This window comes from Aptenodytes forsteri, unplaced genomic scaffold, assembly GCF_000699145.1.
Source record: "Aptenodytes forsteri isolate BGI_AS27 unplaced genomic scaffold, ASM69914v1 Scaffold319, whole genome shotgun sequence".
NCBI classification, from domain to species: domain Eukaryota; kingdom Metazoa; phylum Chordata; class Aves; order Sphenisciformes; family Spheniscidae; genus Aptenodytes; species Aptenodytes forsteri.
In genome coordinates this window covers 275565-298031 of record NW_008794715.1, presented here as the reverse complement: position 1 = coordinate 298031, position 22467 = coordinate 275565, and the positions used below count along the sequence as shown (strand labels likewise).

Sequence of the window (22467 nt, the reverse complement as noted above, 5' to 3'; positions counted from 1 at the left end):
CTAGAGAAATGTTTGACTCTTCTCCTTCAGTAGTTTATCATATAAAATTTTGTTTGATAAACACTTAATGTTCTACAAAATAATGTAGATTTTGTGAGGGAAAACAGTTCAAGTTGAAAGCTCATAATGGTATCATGTTAGTTATGCTTAGCTATTGTGTGTGGTACTCTGCAAAGAAAGTGAAAAATGGCACCAAATGAAGGCAAAGAAACACCTAACTTGCGCATTCAAGAAAAAGAAACAAGACTATACTTTTACTCAGCTTTTATGTAAGAATCACTTCTAAAGATTTGGCAAGATACAGCTAAGTGAGGAAGGTACTTACAAAAACCTCACATGTAAATAAAACATTGCATGTAGGGTTCAAAGAGGTTTGGACTCCAGTACACTTCTATGATGTATAGAAAATATAGTAATAAGCTGTTACATTCCTAATGAGGTCAGTTTTATTCCAAGTTATATGAAAGCATAACAAATTATGAGTGGAATAAGAATAGTTCTTACAATTAGTTACAATCACTTGGTGGTGTGAGCTTTTCACTAGATAAGACACTTCATTCTGTACTTATTTGAAGCAGCTGTTAATAGATGAATTTTCTAAGTTGTCTGATCTTGCATTTAAATAAGTTTTTGCTTTAATTTTTACTAGATCAATTTAAAAAATTTCTTACTGCTTTCTTATTAATCTGTGAATACATCCCTTTCTTTTCCCAGGAAACAGTTCCCATGCTATACACAGCAGATACTAACGGAGCACTGTAATGAAGTGTGGTTCTGTAAATTCTCCAATGACGGCACTAAACTAGCAACAGGATCTAAGGACACAACTGTTATTATATGGCAGGTTGATCCCGTAAGTGTGCAACGTGTTAAAATGTGTATGACTTGTCTTTCCCTTCCCTCCCTGCTTTCTCTTGCTAGGATGGTTTGATTTTTTTGTAGGACAGGCTAATATGTACTGTAGCCTGCCGACTAGGATACTTATCTGGGATGTAAAAGACTGAAGATCACAGTCAGTGTAAGTTAGTGAAGGAGGAGACTTGAAAACCTGATGCCTGAGTGTAAGAGTTGAACTGCTGGCTGCTTTGGGGCAGGAGCTTTGTGTGCCCTTAACCAGTACCACGAGGTAGAGCCTGCTGGTGCCCTCCAGGGGAGCTTCTCAGCTTGAAGGCCTTGAGAAGCGTTGGGTGAGAGTGGAAGGAGCATGGCAGTGAGGAACCTGTCTTCTAAATCACTCTTACTAAGACTACTCCTGATCTGTGTATGTGACTAACCCCTTTCTGTTATCTTGTTACTACTAGTACACTTAGATTTAAATACTCTATCCATTTCACCATTTATTACTTTATTTCTGAGTAATAAAATGGTATGTACTAAACTGAAGTTGTATCAGTATACCACTTCATGCTGGTTGCTGTTATAAGATTTGCCTTGGCTTGAGATGAAGATTTAAACACTTGTCAGAATCCACTGACACATGGAAGTATACCCATCCGTTTTCTTACAGACTGCTGTTTTAGGTTTTGGTACTAATATGTGGCACTGTTTCTCTTATATGGAATATCCTACAGCTACAAGATTTATCTTTCTTATGTAAATAAAAAGATCGAGCGGTGAATCTAAGACTGTTTTAATTGACTCGTAGAAGTGATATGAAGGTATGTCCATATATTTCATAACAATTGAAAACTCTGAATAAACTTGAACATATGCACACAATATTTGAAGTTGTTAATGCTTGTAAAACACTATCAGAAATAAGATTCTTGCAGTTCTTTAACCACACAACTGCAAGCTGGTATGTTAAGTGGAAGATGAAAGGGTTTTGCAGTTTCATACTGGCTTTCAGTAGGATTTGAGAGCTGAACTTAATCAGTTTCTTCCACTATGGGTTAGGAAGCCATATAACTTGAGTCGTTTTTGCTATTAAGAAGATGGGAGAACTTAAAACCCTGTTCCATGTGCATAGTTATTATATAGCCCCTGAACTAACAGTAAGTGCTATGGATTTTTCAGGCATAGAACTGTTGTGGTTTGTTTGTTATTGGAGCCAGTGTGCTCTGGGCCAAGAGATGCATAGCAGGATAAGCTGACTTCTGTTACTTATTTAGGAAATTATCTGTGTGTTTTGGTTTTTGTTTGGGTTTTTTTAAAACGGTAATTCTAAGTAAATTAAGGATCAAATGTTTTTGCTGTTGACTTGTCACTTGATTGTAGAGGCACATCTTCCTTTTACATTGGTGGGTTTTAATACCCAACATCTTGATTAACACTTCTTATAGTGAATTGTTAGCTAACATCTGGTTAATCAAACCAAATAAATGTTTTGTGTTTTAGACTAACCCTTTTGGCCAAGGGTTGCTAAAGGAACAAGATCTCTAATAAATAGTTAGTAGGAAAGCAGCTTTGTAGAGTTTTATCTAGGATATTTGAGTACTTAAAAAAAAAAAAAAAATTGAAACCCTTTCAAGGAGGTGGATGCCTAAATAACATTAGGCCACATAACTCAAGTGGTTCACTTTCATATTTTCCAGAGCGTGCTTCTCACGTTTCCTGTAGCAGTTGACAATGTCTTTTGAACCATAAGTTTAATGAGGTTTTCAAGGCTTTAGGTATTTAGAATTATTCTAATCTGTATATATAAGCCACAGGGAAACACCTGTCCAACTCTGTCTGGGCAAGTGATGGGAGAACACTGTTTTAAATAAACAGTATTTCTTTTTCCACACATACTTCATGTGTGTGAGAATCCTCAGGAATTCTCCCTTTCTCTTCTTCATCACACCTCTTGAAGTGTTTCCATGTGTCATCTTCATTTCATACCATGGATTTCTTACTACTTATTTTCTTTTTGAAGATCCAGCTATGTGTCTAAGCTGTCTTAACCCATGCTTCTGTTTTCATTTTCATTTGTTCATTTCAAAGTTCTTATGCAGACTGAGCAGCATTAAATAATGTCTTCAGTGGACTAGGTTTGTGTGTGGAATGTTACTAAGTGTGGCAGAATCTCTAGAGCACAAAGGATAAGCACAGTAGGCGCATCACCTTGTCTGGCATGCATCTTCTTTGATAGAGCTCTCCTTTAACTTGTTCCTTACAGAAACCTTTTTTTTTTTTTCTCCTGTACTTTCCAAAAACAAAGACAAGTTTTTGGCTTTTCAGCCAAGGAGCACAACTACTGCAGACTTAAGTTGATACCTGAATAGTTGTTTCTTCTACATAACAAAAATCTGGGAAGCTATATGTAAGAGATGGAAGTGCTGAGATTTCTTTTGGTGGTGGGTGGGAAGCAGATAGACTAAATTTGGGGACGTTTTTCTGAAATACCATTGACTGCTGGTTTAGAGCAAAACATGGTATAGCAGTTTTGCTGTATTTGGAGAGAACTATGAGAGCAGCATGAGAGAGAGTAACAGCCACAAAGTCCTATTGTTAGAGGAGGAATATACTATGTATCTTGCTCCTTATGAGTCTCAGATGTGATGCAGAAGTGACAGGCTACTTTAATCCTGATGTAAAAAGAAATACATCAGTTGCAGGCAAGCTCCAGGATGTGAGATGATGTCAGACATGACTCGGTTTCCTGCAGATTAGTTTAGCTACAGACACAGCAGTGTCTAATGCAGACCAGGAATAATAATTAGAATGGAAAAGGGACCTTGAGGAGGTCCATTCGTTTGCCCCTCTTTCTCTGTGCTTTGAAGATTATTCTTAGCCCACTTTCTTTTGAGGAATTTAGTTTTTCTAGCCAGCAGAACCATCAAAGCTGCAGGCTGGCTGAGAGTCACCAAATCCCTTGCAGCTGATCCCAGGAAACAGTCCTTCATGTCACTCTGTTTCTCTGTTGACCATGTTCTTTCTCTTTAGAATCAAGAGATGCTGTGTTGAGTAATACTAAAACAAAATAAAGAGAAGGGACAATTTGAGAAGTCAAGCTAGATTTTCAAATGAGTCACTCCTTTTGAAGAGAAGTAGGAGGTATAAACATCCCCCATGCAGGGAAAAAAAAAGGGGGGGGGGGGGGGAGGAAAATCCACTTGCCCTTTCCCAAGAGGTTTCACAAAAAATATTGTCAACAGTTTAACAAGCTTGCTTCTGCTTTCCGTATATGCATGTTGTTGTTAAGAATCAGTATTCTGATTGTATTCAATACAATACTGTATTGAAGCATGTTTCTGTATTTAGGAAGCCAGTGTATGGTTGTTTCACAGTATCTAGCTGTACTATTTATTTTGATAAGCTGCTTGAAAGTCAGGTTCCTTTGACAAGGCAGCAGTAGAACAGTTTTAGCATAAAGGTGATACAAGATACTCTGCGTCAGCGAAGTATGCTTCATTCACTAAATCTGACAGAAAAGATGCAACAGCTTGCTGTAGGCAATACTTCTGAAATAAGAACACCTCTCAAGGAAGCTTTTAAAAATATCTTTCTGTAAAACTTCTTTCTTGAGCAGCACACAGAAGATACGCTCAAGTTTATAAAAACATTGGCACTTGGAGGTTTTCCGTTCTCAGCATGCATGAAGGTTTTGGTTCTCTGTTTAACCATAACAGGCTTCCAGCATGTCTGTACTTTCTTAAAAGTAACTTAATTCTGTAAAATATGGATAATAGTACTTTTGTATTCCAGTAGATGTAGAGAGACTTGACACTACAGAAATCTTCTGTACTAAAGCAAGTGTAATGTAATGTACAACTCCGTATGCAACAGTATTTTGTGAATTCCACATTCAGAATCACGGAATATTAGAACAAAAATACCTACAAGTGTTCTTGTTTTGCACATTGAAACTTTAAAGCTTTCATTTTATGGTCCTACTCTGTAAACTAGCAACTGCTTTTCCAGTAAGAACCTGTTCATATGTCTTGTAAAATGCAGGTGCCAAGTTGCATAAAGCAAACTTGCCGTACTGTACTTGGACACACTGTATATGTGAAATCTAGTAGGAGTTCATTTGCATTGCCTCAACAGAATCTCTCTTGTTTCAGGATACTCACCAGCTAAAACTACTTAAGACGTTAGAAGGTCATGCGTATGGTGTCTCTTATATTGCTTGGAGTCCAGATGACAACTATCTTGTTGCCTGTGGCCCAGATGATTGTTCTGAGCTTTGGCTCTGGAATGTACAAGTAAGTGGTGACTAAGAGTAGAAAATAAAACTTTGTGGTCAGCCTACTGCTTCTGTTTCAATATCTAAATACGTTAAGCATGAAAGAAGTCATTTCTACACACTTGTTGTGCAAAGGTGTGAGTGTAAAGAAGAGACACTGATCTCCCCACCCCCCACAATTTGAAAAAATGACTATGGCAGCCTACAAATTCTGTACTCAGTTTGTACAGAATTGAAATTAGAGTTCAAGTCTAAGTGCCTGGGACTGTGCAACGATTCTAGTGTATCTGGTTACTGATTGTTTCTGAGAAAGGATGGCATAAATCCATAGGGCCTTAGAGAGCAATTGAAGAGAAGAACAGTAAATTATCAGGAGAAACAGAGGGCAGAATTATCATCTAAAGGGAGCAATTGCTCATTGAAGATTTTTAACAAGTAGCAAAAGTAAAAGATACAAGCTGTTTTTACTTTGTGTAACCCAGTGATGTTAGTGGAAGATCCAGAGGATTAAATTTATGATTTCAGAACTTCATCTTTCAGTCAGACACTAGGGCATTTTGCCATTTCTTCCATGAATTTGAAAATCCTTTTCTGCTGTTGATTTTTATGGGCACTCGAGTTGATATAAAAGCTTCCCCTGCCTCAGTTGCGGACTGTATAGTCTTTCTTGTGCTGCCTTGGACTCTGAACTAATTCAGTTTCCCAAAACAAAAATGGTCCCTTTTTTCACCCTTGGAATACTTTTCTTCTGTTTAATGGACTAAATTGGCTCAGTGAAGAGCACTAGAGCTGGCACAAGGGAATAGAGAGAAGCCCTTGCTGTTTTGACAATGGTAAGCCACTCATTGGCACTCTGTCTTGTGAAACAGTAGCATTATAAGCTAGGGATGACAGCTAAATTTTGGCATGGAGAGCTCCAGCCTGGGGAGGAAAATGTTCTAAATACTCTGATACTCCCAATTTTTTACTAAAATGTGTTTTGTCATCTTTATTTTCTTTTAGTCTCCTCCTGCCTCCTTGCTTTCCTTGCCCCGCGCCCGCCCCCCCTCCCCCCGTGTTCTTCCAACTTCTTTTAATTCCTCTCTTTACTCATAGTCTTCCAGTTGTCTGACACACTGACTAGTCCATCTCTCTTGATTTGAGGGACAAAAGAAATTGTCCCAAATCAAGTCCAGGGTCACTGGAGATGCTGAAGTAGTTTCTGCCCCTTTATTGCATTATTCATAGGTTTGTGTTGCTTTTTAATAAACATGTTGAAACATATGCACTTCCAAACACTATGCATGTTACATAAAATTACCAATGACTCTTTGGGAAAGGGTTCTGGTATAAGACCTTGCTGCCTTTGTTTATTTTCCAGACTGGGGAGCTGAGGACAAAGATGAGCCAATCTCATGAAGACAGTTTAACAAGTGTGGCCTGGAATCCTGATGGGAAGCGTTTTGTAACGGGAGGTCAGCGTGGACAGTTCTATCAGTGTGTAAGTTCTCTGCATCTGTCCCACTGAAAACAAAGCAAGAAATGGAAGTTTTGTCACAGTCAAATCTGAGGTTCATGTTTTTTCATGTGTGTGTACACTAAAACTTCTGATCCTTTCTAATTCAAAGAAGCAATACATTAATGCTAGTATTTCAGCAGCACTTCTGTATGTAGCAGTTAGAAGAGTTCAAGCATCTTTTGTCTGCCTAAAGGAGGATTTGTGGGCTGGGAATTTTTTTCTTAGCTGTTCTAGAAAATACACTAAAAAAGTAGTGCCTTTGTCCATAAATGTTGTTTATTCCACAGAATTTTGACTATGTCTGTCTTAGTTTTTGCATGCTGTCTTTGCTTAGTGTAAAGAGAAAGTTGAAATCCTCATTACTTGACTAGTATTGATTTTGGGTGGTGGTCCACCCTACCCTTGATTATTTGTCATCTGAATTGGTGCCCAGAATAATAGTGCAGTATGCAAACCTCCCTCACTGCAAAGGTGGGCTCTGTGACGTGATGTAAATTGCACGTGTCATGCACGAGAAAGTAAGTGACGAAAGGGATTCTCAGCTCTCTGGGACAGATACCTACAAAAGCCCTCGGTTAAGACAACCACGTCCTAATTCATTAAGTCCTCTCTACTACAGGGTAAGATTGTTTTCTGTAGCAATTGTCTGAACAGAAGGTGAAAAAGATACTTGTGTGTTAACTCCTCAGAAATCTGAGACTAACAGTTCAATCTTTTTTGTTTTTTTTTTTTTTTCCTTCTGATCAGGATTTAGATGGTAATCTCCTTGACTCCTGGGAAGGGGTGAGAGTACAATGCCTTTGGTGCTTGAGTGATGGGAAAACTGTTCTAGCATCGGACACACACCAGCGAATTCGGGGTTATAACTTTGAGGATCTTACAGACAGGAACATGTAACTACCTCCTTTCTTTGGTTTTGAATTCCTGGCTCTTAGTGTCAGAAGAAGATTGAGGAAGGGTTTGTGGGGCAGGATGGGAATTAAGTTGTTAAAATGCTCTCAGTATTAAAAGAAGAGGAGAATAACATGGGACAAGAATTAGGGAGTTCCAGTTGCAGCAAGAAGCATTAGATCAAGTACTAGAAATAACTTAAGCACTGGAGTAGGTTTCTTTTGGATGTTTTGACAGTTCTGTCATCAAGAGTTGTTGTCTTCTCAATTCCTGGCATATTTTACTAGATCCTGCCTTGAAGTTAGGAGTTGGATTTGAGGTCTGAAGTCCCTTCTGGTCTTGGATTTGTCATAAGTATAAGCAAACTGTTGCAGACCTGGCTCGTACTGACATAGTCATATACCTAATTTCAAATTCAGAACTGTCTTTCCCTGATAATATTACAGAGACAGGACATGCCTTTTGTCTTGGTATTGCATCATTGTTTGGTTAAGTGTACTCTTAACACTGATGTGTCTTACCATTTCAGAGTACAAGAAGATCACCCTATTATGTCGTTTACTATTTCAAAAAATGGCCGTTTAGCTTTGTTAAATGTAGCAACTCAGGTGAGTTGGTGATGATAAACGGAAATGCAAATAAATCTGCTTGCAACTGCTACCTGTTTCTAAATATTTTGATGTGAATTGGCATGTTTGATATTAACCAGTTGTATTTCATGTAATATGAAGGCCTTAATATTCATAAATATATCATGGCATTCTCTGACAAGAAGGCAATCTTATTCTTGAGACTGATTTTTTTGACTGATTTATAGTCAAGAGTTTCATACTATGAAATAATGTACTATTAAATGTTAATATCTGGCTATTGCATTGAGAAGCCAGGTACAGCAAGAATTGTGGCAGGTTCACAGGTTTGGGGGCATGAGAATTAGACTTTATTTCTACTTTTGGAACCTTGGATAAGAATAGGAGCTCTCAAAATGAAAGGGACCACAGACTGGAAATTTAATCTAGTTATTTGGTATATCTTTACCCTCTTGATCTAGTAACAGTACTGAAGTTGGCTGAAGTAATGTACTTTCATCATGTTTGATTTTTTGTTTGTTTGTTTCAAAAGAATGCAATAATGTTTCATGATACAATAACATTCTTTATACGTCTTATTCCCAGGGAGTTCACTTATGGGACTTACAAGACAGAGTTTTAGTGAGAAAGTATCAAGGTGTTACACAAGGATTTTACACAATTCACTCGTGTTTTGGAGGTCATAATGAAGATTTCATCGCGAGTGGCAGCGAAGGTAACATCATTCCCTTTTGTGCAGAAAACTGGAACACTGTATCCTTCCTATACCTTACTTTTATAATGTTGTTAGCAGCTCTTGTCTATAAAAGCAAGCAACTGGTTCATTAAGTAAGTTTGAGGAGCACTGAGATTGTGGCATACTTCAAGAAATAATTGTGTGCTAGCAGAAAGAATCTTTTGAGAGGATGGTAGTAGTAGAAAGCATTAATGAATCTTTTGTATTGCTCCTCTAAAGCAAAAGCATCTGCACGGTTTTAATTAGAAGTGGGTGGAGTGTTCTTGAGGCTTTTTCTTTTTGTGGTATGATACTTAGGCTTATGGTTTGAATCGAAAATACTTTTGGGGAGTAACAGCTTCATTTGCCTGTTGAAGATATAGGTGTGGTGAGGTTATTTTAATTTCAGTAGAGTCATCAGCTTAATTACGGAAGGAGTAGTCTCAAATTAAGCATAGTCTCAAATTAAGCAGCTGTTGACATAGTCTGGTAGGGTTTCTTGGTGATCAAAGGCCTTGTGGTATGTTTTTATTCGACTGTCTGTGGCAAGAATAGAAATTAGTTAATGGTTTATATGTTGAATTGGTTCAGTTCTGTCACTGATGTAGTGCCATCACTTCCCATGGAGGTCGCTTAAGATTCAAGCCTATGCAGGGCTAAGAATTACACTTGGAATATGTAAGCAATCACTGTTAGTACTATGTAACTCACAGCTGTTAGGAAATAAGGTTGGCCAGGACATTACTACTATCCTTTTCTGGAAAATACCAAATATGTCTAAAATGAAACCAAATTTCACCCTCTCACCAGACCCAGTGGAATATAATCACTGAAGGACAGCACCTCCAATCCAGTGTGAACCTCTTCATGGTTGAACAAGGTTCTTGGTTTGGGACCCAAGTACCTGAAAGTTCAGGATTTATGTTGAGCCATACTGATGTGCATGTGTAGGTGTAGATCCTACAGTGCACCAGTCCCTTTTTTCCCCTATTTATTTATTCGTTATTATCTTCATCATCTAAAAACTACCGAGCAGTACTTGAAACTGATGGCACCCTGTTTAGATTTGGACTGTCTGAAGCTGTTGCCTCTTTGCACTGAATTGTTGCAAATGTGGCTACTGAGAAAGTCTATGTATCTTAAAAACAAGCAAACAAAACAAAAATAACAGATCACACTGTCATAGCCTTTTTAAAAAAAGTAATAGATTGATTACATTGTCATAACCTCTTAAACTTAAGGTATGTTGTCAGCTAGGTAGGTTTTTTCTAACACTTCCATCAATAGGAAGAAAATGGAGGACTCTTTCTGAGAGGGAAGTTGACTACTGTCTTAATCTAGCTAACTTGTTTTTTCCAAAACAAAATACAGGCATTCTGACAAGCACCAAAATACTGGTTTGTGTTTAGGCTTTGATTCTCCCAGACAGCAGAGGCTTGTGTGTCCAGTGTTTAAGCAGAGAGTGAATTGTGGTGTTTGATGAATAGCGTGGATATGTAGTCTCTTGAAATTGTAAGTGGAATGTAAACACAACCAGAACATTTGCATCAATGCAAGTATATATAAAAGTGTTGTACTCAAATGAGCTGATTCAGCAGAAAACAATTGAGTTATCGCATGGTTCCATGATGCTATTCTAGTAGGTAGGTCAGAGAGCAAGTTTGTTTTGTAAGGGGTTGGGAGGAGGAATACAGGAAGATTGGTTTGCTAAGCCTTCAGAATGACATCTACGTTAAAACCTTTCAAACAGATTAAAATACTTTCATTTGATATGCTAGACCTAAATACTAGGCTTTTGTGTAATACGAGTAATACACACTTGTTCTGTTTGTAATAGCTCTGTTTGGAATATTCCAAAGACATTCCTAGAGAGGTCAACCCACAGACTTGTTAAAGGCTGCTAGTCTACAGTTGGGGGGGGGGAACACCTTTAGTCATTTATTCTTAAATATGGTTGGTTGTAAAGCGGTGATGCTTCTCTAAAAATTGCAGTGGAGTGTCTGACCAGTTCACTATTCTATTTCTAGCATGTTGCTAGAAGTAATTAAAAGCTTCCTATCACAAAATAAGATCTGTAGCATTGTTTATTGCATCTACTTTAATATGTACACATTCATATCTTTAAATACCACACAAGAATTAATTGTTGTCAAAAACAGTAATAGCTCACAATTTGAGACATTAAGCTTTGTTGCCCTCCCTCATTTGCTCTGTTTGCACTTTCACTGGAATGTTTTAGGTCTTTAGTATCAAGATGTATTTCATAAACTATAGAGCTGTGATCTTATCTAGTACTCATCAACAGGTGGTGGTTGTAAATATTCTGCCTTAGTACTCAGACTTTATAATGCGTATACTAATCTGTAAATAGATTGGGGGGGGAGGGGAAATCTGCAAGACTCCTTTTGAATAAGATTACAACTCCATATCTTTAATTTAAGAGTAGCTTGGTTTCTCTCTTTAGCCACGTATTGGCTTATTTGCATTGTAGTCAAATGTTTTTCTTCAAATACCGAGTGTAATAGATTTGCAAGTGTTAAAAGGGAACGTGCCTCTTAGTGGAAGAGCTTTACCCATATTCTTTTGATCACTTTTAGAAGAAAAATTTTGTTAGTGCTATTGCACATGCAACAGACATGGGTTTTACAACATTAATGGGTTTTTTAGTTGCTGAGCGCTTGTGTGGAAGTGCTACTTGATATGACAAATCGGTCTGTGCAGAACAATGTTTCTCATTATGTTAATGCATATTTTTTAATGCATATTTTTAGATCACAAAGTATATATTTGGCACAAGCGTAGCGAGCTGCCAATTGCGGAGCTGACAGGGCACACACGTACTGTTAATTGTGTGAGCTGGAACCCGCAGATTCCATCCATGATGGCCAGCGCCTCTGATGATGGCACTGTTAGAATATGGGGACCAGCGCCTTTCGTAGACAACCAGGATATTGAAGGTAAAAACTAGTATGTGTGTGTGTTCTCTAATCACTAAAAGCTTCCATCTAAGGCAGCTGGTTCGGTGGATTTTCTTTACCATAAATAGGGTAGAAAAATGCTTTTAACTCTTGGGTTAGAATCATTACTTTTACTAAAAAAGAAGTAACTGACTTTTTTATGTATGGCTGTTGATTTTTATCCAATATATTTATGTTTGTGGAATAAAAAGGAAACAACCGGTAGTTCCAAAATGATACTCAAATTTTGGACATGGCCCTATAGAGAACTGTGGTGTCACTAAGACCTCAGGATTATATTAACTTATTCATGTAGACTTCTTTAAAAATCTTGCCTCCAATGCTTGAGGTTTAATAACATACAATGTTATTAAAATTTAAATAATGCATTCTGACCACACTGCAAATCGAATAATGGTATTACAATGCTTACAAAAGGAATCTCCGAAGTCTGGAGAGAGTGAAGTTTCCCACTGTAAAACCTGTACAGAACTGATTCTTTCCTAACCGTCAGCAATCATCTGTGTCCAGGAGAGAGAGAGAGACAATGCAACTCTTTTCGCTGCCAAAATGCACACTTGTTCCCAACCCTTCTTACCACCCCCCCACCCCCCCGAATTGTTAACGAGATGACCACTGGGGGGTTGTTCTGCAGTTTATAGGCACTTCTGTCATTACACATTCAACCTTGTGGTAAAAACTTACAGTAGACGTTAAAATGAAATACAGCATATCCCATTGCCGCAGGACCTCAGGGATACTAGGTGTGGACATGAGTTCAAGGGGAACCAGGACAAAGTAATCAAAGAGAAATCCATTGAGTGCTACTAGATAAGTAAACACCTCTAGCTCAGAATGTCCCTTGGGTGAAAATGGCTGAAAGTTGGAAGGGTATTAGGAGGAAGAACTACCTCTTCTCCCTGCTCCTGTGCTTTCTGACGCATCTGCTTCTGGTCTTGGACTAGGTGGACCAGCCTGGCCAATCTCCTGTTTGTAACACCTCCATAAGGACTCAGAGCCTATCCTCCAGTTGGTTTTACTCGTGGTTTTGTTTGTTTGTTTTCTCCAATTAGCTGCTTGCTCACTCTTTCTTAGCTCCTCCAGAAAATGAGCTGGTAAACACCATAAAAATCAAAACAATAGAAAATGGGTTTCTCACAGCAGTGCTTCCACAAGAGGTGTAGGTGCACGGAATAATACCTAACAACTTAGGAATCTTAAATGGATGAGACAGCTTTGTAATTAGCACACTCCCCTGGAGCTTGAATGCAAATGTGTGTTACTTCTTTTTGGAAGAGATGCTTTTTGTGTACCAACACCTAACATGCTAAATTAATCTCTAAATTAATATGAATAATTATATCTAAAATAAGTAACTCTTAGCATGGGATTTAGTTACAGTATAAGATCATTAACTACTGCATGTTCAGTAAAACTTACGTAAATATACTGTATTAATGACCTTATAATAGAAATATTAACTACCGATAAGATCTTCAAGGTGTGATTTCTTTCTCTTATGTTTTTGTTTTTGCTCAGAGGAATGCAGTAGCATGGATAGTTGATGGCGAATTTGGAGCAGACGACTTCAGTTTAACTTAATTAGTCGTATTTTAAATGGCTTGGGATTTGGTGCAAACAAACATGATTGATAGCTGGACAGACATGCTCGTCATGAAAAAGAACCATTTCTGAAGCCCGGTTGGGGCCAAACATTTACCACCTTGCTTCATAGTAACCAGTCGAGATGAAGCACGTCGTTAGAGCGTTGTTGGACACCGTGTTGAAATTACCCCCCCCATCGGTTGTGAAGAACTGTGCTACATTCAGGCTAACCATTGAACTCAGTATATATATTTTTCCCTCCTGCCTTTTTGTCTGGCAGGCTACTGTTCTTGTTGCTCTTCTGTGTAATGAAGTTTAAATGCTTGTTTGGAACACTTTATTTAACAGTTTAGAAGGCTTGATAGAAAGAGTGCTTTAGTCTGAAGAGTATACAGTGGATAGGAAAGTATTTCCTTCTCTTGTTTCTCAAGTCTCTCTCCGCCTTACTTAGCTTGAGATCTTTGCAGCTTGGTTCATGGATTCTAGCCTTGCCCGTTGCGCAGTATATATAAATTGATGATAAACCAATGAACTATGTCAAAAGCACTCTCAGTATCACATTTGACAAAAAGTTTTGTACTTTTCACATAGCTCGTTGCCCTGCAAAGGGGTTAACAGCACAATTTTTTAAAAATAAATTATTTATAGGATTAAAATGACTTCATTTGTATACATTTGGAATTAAAACAATGCAAGAAGTGTCATGAAACACGGTATCACTGATGCTTTTTCCGGAGTGTCTTGGAGACCCAATCAAAAGCAGTGGCTGGAAGGAGCTTTACGTAGGCAGTGAAGCTTGTTTTAGAAGGAGAAACTCACTGTCCATCTTTACAGATATTTAGAAAAAAAGCGTTCAGAGTGCACCACCAGGCTAAGAGTTTAAACAAGACAAAGTCTTTTTTTTAATTACATAAATATATGCAACAATGCTGGTAAAAGGTAGACTACATCTCGAGGGAAGAATGTGTTGAATCCTTTCTTCACAAAGTCAACATTTTGTAAAAGTAATTAACATACAAATCATAATTAAACACTTGTATTACGATGGAAATTTTTCTTCGTTTGATAAACAAAGGTGTATAGATCTTTCTTTCTGAGAATATACTTTTAACTTTGCAGATATAAACGCCTCTCCCAGACCTTGTTGCAAGCTGGTGCTGTGAACATCTTGACACATCTAGGAATAGTTCCACTAATATCCCGTGTTAAGAAAAGGAAGACATTTATAACTGAAGTATTTATTCTTTTTGACATAAACAGGTGGCCTGGCATCTCTATGCTTCTGCTCTACACACAAATCCATTATGGGATGGCACTGGATTCCCTTTTGCCACCTAGGGTGGAAAGGTAGCGTTGGTACTGCTGTGAAGTCAAGAGGGAGCAGGGAAAGGCATGCCACCGAGAATTGATGTGAACAGAAGTGTGGATTTCATCCTTTAATGAGATAATAATCTAGTGTCCTTATTAGTCACGTGTGGAAGAAGGGTGGGGGAAGGTTTGCCGGAGTTCCTGGGAAGAGAAGTGTAGCCACTTCGATGAATGGGAATGCGGTGTTTAACATAAACAGTCCCGTTTTTCTCTCCCAGAAAAACAAAGTGAAGCATAGCAGGTTAGACTCTTTTAGATTCCAGCCATCAGGTGGTGGGGTTTTTTCTTGCCTTGGGTGTAAACTTAAACACGATTTAAGATTCTGATACTTTGGTTGAGACCAGCCCTGAATCTGACATACTCCTCTTTTAGTACCTCCAAAATGAAGTAGGAACTTAACCTTGTCATCTTCGACCTAGTACACTTGTCTCAAAATTAAGGTGCGTTTCTTTGATAGCAGTTACTGTTCCACAGTACTGGGAATACATGTGTGAACTTAAGACTACAAATCAGTTCCTTCTTCCATTAGCTAGTTCTAGAGGAAGCTGTTTGTTTCTCTTCCTATTTCAGACAGCGTAAGATTAGTCAGTCTTGTTCCTGTGGCGTCAGTGTCGCAGGGAAACAGAAAACTTCCTAAGGTCAAATTTGAGTAAGCTAAACCTTTGGGTTTTAAATAAAAATTGAATACCTAAACTGTAAACAGCTTTTTATATGTTCAAAACATGGTATAATTCATAACCAATGCCAGTGCGTGAGTCTTTGGAAGTTACCCTAGTATTGTCTTATTCTGGAACTTATGTTTTCAAACAAAATGTTATTTAGGGAGAGTAAGGAGAATAATCCTGGTTTTGATGTCTCTTAACAATGTCTCGTACAATGGTCTGGCGCTACTTGCTTACCTCGTACTCGTGGGACTTAAGGGGGAACTTTAGGCAGGTGGTGAAGGCTGGATCAAATCTCAAGTTTAGATTTAAAGTCTCATATGCACTTCAACGAGCATTTTTAATGTGGTGGCCATACCTAAACAAAGTGAGACTCCTTACCTGGTACAAGCTGGGGGGGAGGGGGTTGTATGGGCTGATGCCTACTTTCCACTGCAACGCATTGTAATTAGAAATTTAAACTTAGTACTTTTGCCAAAATACTGCCCCTCCATTTTGGGGTTTCTCTTCTGGACTTGGTTTGTACCTCTAAAATACACTTCAGGTACTTAGAAGCAGAGTTAGGGAGAAGGACGTGTTCTGCTATCTCCACTTCAGTTTCGTGGTGCAACTATGCAATGTAAAGGAAAGCTCCGTATAGATGGCACTGTGTCCAGAGCGCCTCAGTAATAGTGTATTGTGTAGCTGCCCGCTTCTCACAGGCGATGAGCAGACATGAGAGAAAGGGGAGAGTAATCTTCATTTTTGCCACACTACTTGGTCCCGCAGTAAACCGACATTACAGATCTAGCGGTAATGATTACCATTCCAACCTGTAGATTGAAGAGGAACCTCAACTATTTCTAACGTGTCACGTATTCATAATATGTGAATTGAAAAGTACCAATACTTTTTGTGCACAGACTATAAAATGAGACTACGGGGGGGGAAAAACCAAACAAGTTTGCTCATTTGCAACACATTGATTTCCATGTGCTTAAAAATGTTCATAGGCTGGAGTCTAAGGCTGGAACAAGTACACACCCGCAATAAATTACTGTATTTCTAGTCAACAGACGTATGGTTTTTAGAGAGGAAAATACTGTAAGCGTGTACTCCTTTTGTAACTTTCTCTGGTCAGCTGTTGGCTTAAAATATCCACAGTAGCCCCAGGTTATTGTCAAGGCAGGTCTTTAAAAAAAAATATGCTGAAGCATTTTATTATCTGAATGTTCTTTAGCTGTTCAGGTAAGTAATTTTCAAGGCACAATGGAGCACAAAAGGGAAAATGCTAGATCTGTCCTTGTTTGGAGGGGAGGGTAGTGGGGGGGAAATGACACCTTTGTTTTTAAATTCCCTCTGTCTTTTCTAAAGTTCTCCAACTTTAAAGTTAACTTCTCTTTATGATTAGAGCAAGGATGCAAGCTAGAAATCTATCCAGATCTTGCCAGTTACTTCTCAGCTTGGCTTCAAACAGGTAATGTTTAATAAAACTCAGTATGTTCTTGGGAGTTTGTGTCTAGTTGTATACTTTTACACTGCTAAGTGATACTCCCACCCAAAATCAGTTTTGAAGGCTTCCTTAGCAGGAAACCAGGACTCGTACAATTAGATGTAGTTCGAGGGGAGATGTTACAACATCTCCCAAACCCAAATGGGGAGGGAAGTAGAGGAAGAAGAACGGACATAAGAAGTGGGATTTACTGACCAACAGACAAACTACTGTAACTCAAGGGGGAGGAGGAAAAATGCACTTTCAATAGTTTGTCCATGTTTTTAGCTACAAAATACACTTGTATCTAACTCTTTTTTTGAGACAACTATTAAGAGGAACACCCATCCCAAAAATGGCTAATCCTCCTTTTGACCTCCTCCTGTCTTTTCCACATTGGCTTGAGTCTGTTTTCAGCTGCCATACTTAATTTTGAAAACTGCTACTTTTAATGATGTTTAGAAAGAAGAAGAAAAAAAAAATCATTAACTCTGACACTTTTTTGAACAGGGTGGACTTAATTGAAGTGTGCAGTGTTGAACTACTGCTGCAGTAGCTGCCTCTTAGTTGTTGAAATAAACTGTAGACAAGTTTTCTGTCTATTAATCCAGATAATCTGGATTCAATAAAACGTCTGTGAGAGTGTTCCTCCCATCTGGTATGAATGTGTGTGTGCATGTGTTCCATGAACAGACAGAGAACCAAATGTTCTAGGTACTTGTCATGTTTTATTGCATACTTTAAGTTGTGTGTATGTGAAGTGTCCTTTGACCGGAAGGTTTTGGTTAATATCAGTATATTTTTATAAATTTGAAATTCATTGTGCCCCATCTTTTTTCTTAAACACTTTTCATTGTTAGGGTATGTGTGCTAGATTTGAATCTTAACATTTTTAGGCACAGATGGAAAAAGTTATTGGCTCCTTGAAAACACATGGGACAAAATGGATCCTCAAAGCATGTATGTACTTACAAACCAAGCTGTAGAGATCAAGAAAAGAACTTTATTGTTGATCTCAAGATTTCTAAATTGTCAAGATTTATATGGAGTTGTGGTGGAACTAGTTAACACTTAGAGCTTTTGGTATGTAATGACTATTTGCTATGGACTGATATTAAATGTTTCAAAGGATTGCGTTCTTAAACTTTCTGGATTTTTGTTACTCTCCTCGGATTATATTAAGTAGTTAAAAATTTCTTTGCTATATTACATTAAAAACATAAGAACTTTTGTGTCTCGTATTTATTTTCACTTGTTTTACTAATTATTTACAGAACACCGTTTTAACTTTTTTATTTTATAAATGTCTAGTATTTTAAACATATCTTTAAAAATTGTTCAATTGGAACTACATTAACTCCTGATTTGTTTTTATTAGGATTTTTAAAAAAAAAAAATACACTTTTTCCATGTTGGTGCACAGCACTTAACAGAAATGTTTGTATTCCCTTTCTTTCAATTCAATAAACAGAATAAATAACTGGAATGAATAGTGCTTAGTTTCCCTAACTTCACTTACATGACTATGACTTGGATGTTCATTTCTTGATCATTAATTATAGATTTCTTCCATACTTGTAGTATTTCACTTCCTTGCTAGGAAAATTAATTTGTTTAATTTGTTTAATTGTTCGGCAGTTTAGCCGAAGATGAATTCACTCTGTGTGCGGGCTTTCCAGCTCTTGATGTTTGGCTCTAACCTACCTCACGCTTGTGTTTTCACTACCTTTAGCAGTGGACTTGCCTGTGTCCCGTTCCGTGCTTACCTAACTTGTTGAATGTCTGCTCCTTCGAGGCTCAGTGAAAGCCTGGATTCCTTAATGCTGGAGCTTGCTTAAATACCAGACACAGGTTGCCTTAGGTGATCGGTGGGTTTTGTGGGGTTTTTTGGTATTTCGTATTAAGAAGGTGCCCCTAAAGTACTTACATCTCTTGCTTAGGCTTTTCTTAAATGGGAGACCAGGGACCTCCAGACTCCTATCTGAAGTTGACCTAAGCGGCTTCTGTGGGCCGAGAGCTCTTGAAGGTACCTCTCAACCGTTGCCTTCGTTCCCTCCAACCGACGCTGTGTTCTTGTCCCTCTTCCCTGTGCCTTAAAACAGAACCTCATCTTTGTCCTGCATTTTTGGCATTTTTATTCAGCTCTAGCTAATGTTCTGTTAAATAAAAAGCTGTGCCTAAATTTGCCCTCCCATTCCTGTGGCTTTTCCAAACTCAAACCTTTTGCTGAAATGCATTCAATTTTTAAATTCTTTTAGCTTCTATATCGATTAGAAAAGGTCTTTACTCCCTCTAGCAGCACCTCTGTATTAACTTTATTATTACTCTTTGAGCAGTGCGTAGATAATCATGGCTTAAATGCAGGTGTGAACAGAAGGGGCATGCCCTATCCCTTTCCACGTGCTTCCTTGTGCCGCTTCCCTTGGGTACTAGTATTTGCAGGAGGGTTGTTAGATTGCAGACCCGCTTCAGCCATAAATGATCCACATGGCAGATGAAGGCGGTTAGTTTTTTGGCTGGGTTTGTTACTGTGTTTCATCTGCTGTCCTATGTCTGCCTTTAACTGGTGAGAAGAAACAGGTATACGATTTCTATAGAACTGTGAAATTTCAGCATATGTAAGACTTAAAATTAATTGGGATTTTTGTTTTTTTTAAACCCTCCAGATTATTTAAAAGAAACTACATAAGGAACCTGATAGCAAATGAGCATTTCATCATTAGCTTAAATCCAAACTCTGCCTGAGGTAGGGTACTTCTCCAGAAGGACAGTTTCTGTTTTACTCTGTCGCTTTACACCTTGGCTTATGCTTTCTGTGCTGCCTGGTGCATCCCTCTGCTACTTCGCACGTGTTGCACATGCTTAGGCATTACTCATTACGGAAAGGTGGCCGTCCCAGTTGTCCCCTCACTTTAAAAGACCTAGAATGCTCTGAAGAGTAACCACTGAAGTTTGTATGCCTCTAACTGCCTTACCTTTGGCAGAAACCTTAATGTACTGATAACTGCATGGTGGTCAGTATAGCCTAAATTTTTCTATCGCCACCGCCAATCTCATCGTTACCATAATATCCTCAGAGGCAAAAACGGTCTTTTCTTACCACTTGTATGAAATTCTAGAGAGCATCTTGTGAGAAAAAGGATTAGATTAAAGCTATGCCAGTACTGAACAGGTAAAGATCTGCTTTTATGGGCTTATCAGGGTTTCAGGTTGATTGTTAACCTGCATGTAGAACTGTTCTTAGGACTAGTGGTCATACTATTAATCCCACTGATTTACTATGTTCCACAACACAGAACTAGTTTAGAACAAAACAGTAGTTCACTAGAATGAGGAGGTAAGTATATTCTTCAATAAAACAAGATAAATAATGAACAGTCTGTAACTGTAATGATTAATTAGGGGGAAATATGCTATCGTACATATTTTAACTAATCCCCCCCTCCCAAGTGCAGTACTATAACAGCTATCTAATCTCTCTGAAAACTGTGGAACGACTAATATCTTAGCAAGCTGACTAGGCTCTAGACTGTACGTAAGGAAAAGAGCTTAATAACCTTGGTTAAAAGTTAGAATCCCTGTAGGCCAACTTCAGATTTATTTTCACGGATTAAGAGCTTTCTATAAATCATAGCTAATCATCTGAAGGATAAGCTAATGGTCCCCTCATGAAGTTATACTTGGATACCTCAGTTCCACAGGGGAAATACATTCTGGTGAGTGAATAGGAGGGAATCTCTGTTTTGGTCTCTCACTGATTCACAGTGATAAAGTTAGGTGAATTTTTATTTAAAATCAGTCTAACGTTTGTAATTGTCTTGAATTCTGTATAGTAAGCTTGGATTTAAATTACCCTGTTCTCCCCTGATCGAGACCCAGAAAGTAGGGAGTTTGATTCGATTTTTACTACTGTAAAACTTCTGCGCTCTGTGGATGTCCCGTGGGATAGATGACTGTAGGATCCCCATTTCCAGCTGATGAACTACATTTTTAGCAATTACAAATACATTTTTCCTATTGCTGACACTGAGCTCTGTGAAGATCTCTGTAAAGGCAGGAAATAAGCCTGTACAGTAAGGAAAGCTTCAAAATTACCAGTGTAATTACTCAGCAGAATTGTAGTCTCTGGAGCCTGCTACTGAGGTTTTTACAACTATTATAACGCTTTGTTAGATATGAATGAACAGAGAATTTATTTGTATAAAAAAAAGTGGGGTGGGAAGTTTGCATTCATATAAAAGTATAGCTTGTTTAATATTTGACAACCACCACTTAGAAAACATATCTGAGTGTTTTTGTTGGTCTATCATGGTTAATAATTCGTTCTCGAAGAAGGAAGCGGGGAGGAATCCACAATAACATCCCTCTAGGTCAGGGATATAAATTGAAACATATGCTACCTTCCCTTTTTTTTTTTTCCTCAGATATGTTGTTCTTTTCCCTTATCCTTCCTTGTCCTGCTCCCATCTCTGAAGAAACACTTCCCTCAGTAGAGAGGAATAGAAGCTTTTCACAGCGAGTGATAAATTTTACCAATGCCATTAGGGAATGGGTCTACCCTATCTAGTATCTTCACTGTAATTCTGAAGTGCTAGTAGTTAGAAATCATTGAAGACAATATATCTGACAAACATTTTCATTAATAATAAAGCTCTTATCTCAAAATCATGTCTTTAGAATAAGATATAAAGCTGCTAGTCTAAGTGGTGGACTTACAGATTAATGATCACATTCCTCAGTGTGAAACATCAGTAATGAAATTATCTACTGTTAGCACTACAGCAAGGATTTAACTCAAGCAGCTTACTAACTCTGTCATTTATTCTAATAGATAAAACCCAATGTATGCGTAGCATGTTTTTTCACGTACAAATAAGATACATAGTAGGCAATTAAGTTAAGCTGCTACAAAAGTTACTGACTTTCCTCTTTTAGTTTGCTCTCCTTTTTCCAGACCTACATCGTGTCTGGGTTTCAGCTTTATAAGGCAGTACTTTCTGCAGTTTGATTTTTGTGGTGCCAAGCAGTCAGTGGCATGCAGCTGGGGTAGCTATTTCCCTAGTTATTGGCTAATGAGCATAGTTTTCAGCAGTTTTTCATCTTTGCAACAGCTGAACTTGGACTCCATCCATCATAATTTTAAAGCCAAACTTTTCCTAGAACAAACATTGAACACAAGGTATCGAGAGAAATCAAGCTCCAGTGTTCTTTTCACTGCTGGCCATGAAAACAATCTGCTCACTACAGTTATACACCAAAGAACAAGTACTTAAGAAGGAAAAGCTCATAAATTTTAGGACTTAATTACAGAACTGTAGTTTACATGTTTCACTTGATGTGTTAGTTTCTTGAAACAGTTTCTATGCGCCTATAAAAAAAATGTAAAGACAGTGAGGGTACCAAGTCAGGTTTATATACTTATTACTGATGCAAGAACCACACAAAAAGACACACTGGTGTCTTTGAAGCAGAGTCACATCAGAATTGGGATAACTGGGTTATGGTTTACCAAACCACCTCCCCGAGCTAGACCTACTCTTGATTCACCTGACCGGGTATGGAAACAGCAGGTTCATGGAGTAGCGACTGCCGATAGATAG

At 38.1% G+C, this 22467-nt stretch overlaps 1 protein-coding gene across 4 annotated transcripts in view; it reads left to right on the top strand.

Moving 5' to 3' along the window:
* Positions 1-18353, top strand: part of WDR26 (WD repeat domain 26) — a 31431-nt gene extending 13078 nt beyond the window's left edge. For 2 of the 4 annotated variants that reach the window (XM_009273843.2, XM_009273842.2), the window contains 9 exons: positions 715-853; positions 4989-5129; positions 6471-6590; positions 7356-7501; positions 8029-8107; positions 8675-8804; positions 11576-11761; positions 12727-12790; positions 13301-18353. In XM_009273843.2, the coding sequence (XP_009272118.1) occupies positions 715-853; positions 4989-5129; positions 6471-6590; positions 7356-7501; positions 8029-8107; positions 8675-8804; positions 11576-11761; positions 12727-12758 (973 nt within the window). In that variant the 3' untranslated portion in view covers positions 12759-12790; positions 13301-18353. The remainder of the gene's footprint in view (positions 1-714; positions 854-4988; positions 5130-6470; positions 6591-7355; positions 7502-8028; positions 8108-8674; positions 8805-11575; positions 11762-12726; positions 12791-13300) is intronic. The other 2 variants (XM_009273841.1, XM_009273840.2) reach the window with 1 other exon arrangement.
* Positions 18354-22467: the final 4114 nt, after the last annotated feature.